At 50.0% G+C, this 4,877-nt stretch overlaps 1 protein-coding gene across 4 annotated transcripts in view; it reads left to right on the plus strand.

The window, feature by feature from the left end:
* The window catches only part of ELL3 (elongation factor RNA polymerase II-like 3), a 16,892-nt gene extending 13,839 nt beyond the window's left edge, over positions 1 to 3,053 (plus strand). Inside the window, exons 1-9 of one of the 4 annotated variants that reach the window (XM_014548757.1) lie at positions 212 to 677; positions 774 to 969; positions 1,062 to 1,141; positions 1,258 to 1,330; positions 1,516 to 1,693; positions 1,786 to 1,828; positions 1,957 to 2,128; positions 2,336 to 2,380; positions 2,459 to 3,053. In XM_014548757.1, coding sequence (XP_014404243.1) covers positions 838 to 969; positions 1,062 to 1,141; positions 1,258 to 1,330; positions 1,516 to 1,693; positions 1,786 to 1,828; positions 1,957 to 2,128; positions 2,336 to 2,380; positions 2,459 to 2,569 — 834 coding nt within the window. In that variant the 5' untranslated portion in view covers positions 212 to 677; positions 774 to 837 and the 3' untranslated portion in view covers positions 2,570 to 3,053. Of the gene's footprint in view, positions 1 to 211; positions 970 to 1,061; positions 1,142 to 1,257; positions 1,331 to 1,515; positions 1,694 to 1,785; positions 1,829 to 1,956; positions 2,129 to 2,335 lie in introns of those variants that run through there. The other 3 variants (XM_014548756.1, XM_014548759.1, XM_014548758.1) reach the window with 3 other exon arrangements.
* Positions 3,054 to 4,877: the final 1,824 nt, after the last annotated feature.

The raw sequence follows: 4,877 nt of genomic DNA on the forward strand, positions 1-4,877 counted from the left end.
GGGCCCATCTTCCCCAGACCCGAACCCTCGACTCGGGCCCCAGCCGGAGACCCTGGCGGAGGGACCGGGGGAGAGGGAGCGGCACTCACAGGCGCCGGCCTCCCGGACCTCCCAGCTCCTCCAAGTGAAGCCCGGAGCACGGTCCCTCCCGGCACCGGAGCTGGGGACTCGGCTGCACCTGCGCTCAGCTGCCTCTGTGCTCTCCCTGCAGGTGCGGCCGGTGATCGCTTTCCAAGGCAGCCGAGGGGTAAGAAGGGACGTGGGGGGTGTGCGGGGAGAACAGACGCGGGCTCGGGGCCGGAGACTGAGACGGTCACGGTCTGAGGAAGTTCCTGAGAACTGAGCCCGAAGGGGGTGAGGGGGCTGCTGGGGTGGCGGTCCCAGGAGGCTGCGGTTGGAGTCTGTGCCCTCTCAGCCTCCTGGGAACGCGGGCCCAGCTGCACCTGGCGTGCTAACGAGTCCCCCGGGACCCCTCTTCAGTCTCAGGCGGGCTCGGGGAGAAAGGGCACTGGCAGGAGGGGGCAGGGTTGACTCCTGGGGCTTACGGTCTCCTTTCACTCCCAGTATCTGAGGCTCCCAGGCCCTGGCTGCTCCTGCCTCTTCTCCTTCACAGTGTCCCAGTGTGGCCAGGAGGGCCCTGGTGGTGGCCTGGACCTTGTGTACCAACGCTTAGGCAGGTAAGAGAGGGTTTGTGGGAAGTCAGGACGGGGATGTCCAGAGCTGCTTTAAAAGTTCTCCACCCTCCCGGTATGTTTTCCACCACCTCTTTCCAGACCTGGGCCTAACCGCCTGCACTGCCTGGGGCCACTCAGGGAGCGCCTCAGTATTTGGGCAGCCATGGATTCTCTCCCAGCCCCATCTTCAGGTCAGGGACACAACCTGACCGAAGATTCCAGAGATCCTGAGAATTGGCACATCGGGGATTATTCTAGAGATGCAGTTTCACAGCCACAGATGGTACCAGAGGAGGTGAGGCCAGAAGAAACTGCAGGGAGTTGGGATAAGGTGGGGCAAAGCCTGAAGCCCAGGTAGCCAAGTGCCCCTGCCATTTCCCCTGCCAGGTGCCAGATCCACGGGCCAGCAGCCAAAGACGGTCACTCCCCGGATCCTCCAGGGAACACACGGCACAGTGGGAAGTGAGGTACTTGGGCAGAGTGGGACTAAGCTGAGAAACCCTTCCTCGAATCTCCACCCTAAGTGATACGATAAGAAATCTAGCTCTACCTCCTACTCGGGTCTTCATCTCTTCCATCCTAGGAACCAGACCTGTCTTCCAAACAGAGAGCCTGACCAGGCACTGCCTTCTGCTAGCCAGAAACATCTGAACAAGGTAAACTGTAACAGAGTTTTTCAGAGAGATTTGTCCAATCAGGCTACAGTTTTAAAGTTGGGGTCCTTCATTTTGATGCTCACAGAGATTACTACATGGAAATAATTTTCAAGAGAGAGTAGGGGGCACAGAGTAGGAGGCTTCTTGACATACTATTAGTGTGACAAAAGTATTTTCCCCAACAGAAGCGTCCAGCACCTGCAGCCACTACAAAACTGAAGGAAAAGAGGCTCAGAACTCTAGCCCCAAGTCCCCTACAAGGACTGCCCAGTCAGGACCTACGAGAGGGAGAAGATTGGGAGCAAGAAAATAAACATGAAGACATGGGCCCCAGACTGGAGCACAGTCCCTCAGTTCAAGCAGGTGAGTTAATGAGAGTAGTGAGAGGAGGATAAAACTGCCACAGTGGGGGAAAGGCCGATAATCACCTTCATGTCTTCTTCCTTCCTTCCTAGACTCTGAATCCCCAAGCCCTGAAGAGGTACCAGATTACGTCCTGTGAGTCCCCTGCCATTTCTAAGTTTATCAAGCCTTGTGCATATGAGATTTAGATGAACTTCCTGGGAGTTTGGAGCTTTGGCAGGCAATAAAATTGAAAGTGGTTAACTTTACTCTGCTCCTGGCAGGCAATATGGGGCCATCCACACTGCAGAGCAGCAACATGCTTATGAGCAGGACTTTGAGAGAGATTATGCTGAATACCGCGTCCTGCATGCTCGATTTGGGGCTGCAAGCCAAAGGTTCATAGAGCTGGGAGCAGAGATCAAGAGAGTTCAGCGAGGAACTCCAGAACACAAGGTAAGGACTAGACTCAGGATGGCTTCCCAGGTCTACTGGCCATAAACTCCCTGTTTTTTTCAGTGACCGAAGTGACAAGCAAGCCTGTTTTAAGAGAAAAATTATTCTGTATCATTTGGTAGCATGAGAGGAAGTTACTTCCCTCCCTTAAGAGAACTAGTTTTTTTCTCATGGTTAAACTTGATGCTAGCATTTTCTTTGTTTCAGGTGCTGGAAGAAAAGATAGTCCAGGAATATAAAAAGTTCAGGAAGGTAAGACTAGGCCTGGGAATGCTAGCAATAAGGTAAAAATGAATTCCTTTTTTTGACATGGATGCTTTTTCTCTGCAGCGGTACCCAGGTTACAGGGAAGAAAAGTGTCGCTGTGAGTACCTGCATCAGAAATTGTCCCACATTAAAGGTCTCATCCTGGAGTTTGAGGAAAAGAACAGGGGCAGCTGAACTAACTGGTCAAGGGCTATCGACCCTCTCTGTCCGGTGTGATGCAAAGGAACAAAACAGCTGTAAATGAAGTAGAGTGCAACTGTCCGCTCTTGTTATTGCTGAATCCATGGTGGCAAGTAGGAGAGCTGCTCTAGGTTAAGGTTTGATTTTCATTGTTGCCATATATTAATTTTTAGGGTGTGGGCGCAGTGCCAACACTCTATAGCTGTGCCCAGGAGACTAAGAAAAGTAGCCACGGCTTGGCTTCTCCACCTTTAGTTCAGCAAGTCATTTTCAAATCTTAAGAAAGAAATGACACCCTTCCCAGGACAAGATACCTCAAGGACATTAGAATTCAGCCTGGTAGCCTCCCTAACAAAACAGTAACTTTTAGGAAGTTGTGATACACCTGGATGTAATGGGAATGGCTTGGGGTCTTATCAATGTACCGAAAGTGAATTCTTTTACAAACATGGCTAAAAATTAAAACTGTCTCTGTGTCCTTTGTACAAGTTTATATGCTTTTCTTAAATCTTCCAAAGCAGTGGTTCTTACCCCTGGCTCTATGTCTGAACCACTTCTGGGCTCTAAAAAAATTAGATATCCAAATCCCAACCCAGGTCTTGTGAATTAGAATCTCCAAGATTATGGTTAGGCTTTACTTCTTCAAAGCACTATGGATGATCCTGATAAATATCCTCCTACGTAATAAAGAGCTAATATGCTAATTAGACCGAACAGCCAGACGACCATCCGGACTAAGCAGGGGCTGTGAGGGCCAGCTGGGGCTACTAGTGCTGAGCCCCCCTGCACGAATTTTGTGCATTGGGCCTCTAGTTTTGCTATAAGTCTCTACCAAATCCATCTTATAATTGACAACTAGAGATGACAGCAGGAAAAAAGTTCTCTCTCTCTCTCTTTTTTTTATTAATCCCTACCTGAGGATATTTTTTCATTAATTTTCAGAGAGAGTGGAAGGGAGGAGAGACAGAGAGAGAAGCATCGATGCAAGAAAGACACATTGATTGGTTGCCTCCTGCCTGTGCCCCAACAGGCGTGGGATGAAGCCTGTAACCAAGGTATGTGCCTTTGCCTGGCTTGGGATGAAGCCTGTAACCAAGGTATGTGCCGGAATAGAATCCAGGACCCTTCAGTACACAGGCTGACGCTCTATCTACTGAGCAAAACTAGCTAGGGCAAGTTCTCCTTTTCTAAACATCGAGGTGAAGATCATTTACTATTAGAGCACCTATCTGGAAATATTCAGTGACTGAAAACTGTAACTATGGATAGGATTTGGATGTGCTCACAAAAAGGATGAGGGGAAATGTTTCAATGCATTCCTCGGTTGTTGTATAAGAAAGTGGATGCTTCATTCACAACCAGGAATGATATTGCCTTCCCCAGTCCACTGGAAAGGAAAGTTAATAGGCCACACCCTGGGCTTTGGGAGAGAGCTGCACCCAGCAGTGTCAGCAATTCCTGAAACAACTTGGATGGAACCCCAACCTGATGCCACACCCACGCAGGGCATTTATGGGTAAGCAGCAGCTCTTGGGAGGTATAAACACGGTCAGCTACATGGCAAGGACAAACAGCAACCCATCCTTAAGGCACAGACAGGGTCAGAAACAGATCCCAACAAGAAAGGGCCCTCACCTGTTCTAATTACCCAACGAGGGGCCTGGGCAATAAACATGTAAGGATAGAGACAAAATTTGGAGAGGATTTACAGGTGGAAACTATGGAGTCAAAATAGCTGATCTACAGCTGTACTGACCGAGATGGTAGCCACTAGCCCTATACAGTGGGGCCTTGACTTACGAGTGTCCCGACTAACAAGTTTTTTGAGATACCAGCTGTCTCTCAGCCGATTTTTTGCATTGAGTTGACAGAGTAATTTGAGTTAATGAGCTCCTTAATGAGCTCGGTCTCGGAATGAATTAAACTCGTAAGTCAAGGCCCCACTGTATATGACTATCCTATCTAATAAAAGAGAAACATGGTAATTAGCGTACAACTGCTACCCTTTTCATTGGCTAATCAGGGCGATATGCAAATTAACCGCCAACAAAGATGGCAGTTAATTTGCATATGTAGGCACAATGCAGGGAGGTGAAAGGGAAAGCAGGAAGAAGCCCCCTGCCACTGACAGTGATTGGAAACCCAGGGGGGAGCTAAGAGCCCCCCAGCCATGATCGGAGAATCGGGCACCTTTGCCACCCTGGCCAGTGATAGCGGGAAGTAGGGGTGGAGCCAGCGATGGGAGCTGGGCACGGGCGAAGCTGGCAGTCCCGGGAGCTAGGGGTCCCTTGCTCGGGCCTAA

Source organism: Myotis brandtii, unplaced genomic scaffold (assembly GCF_000412655.1).
Source record: "Myotis brandtii unplaced genomic scaffold, ASM41265v1 scaffold521, whole genome shotgun sequence".
NCBI lineage: Eukaryota > Metazoa > Chordata > Mammalia > Chiroptera > Vespertilionidae > Myotis > Myotis brandtii.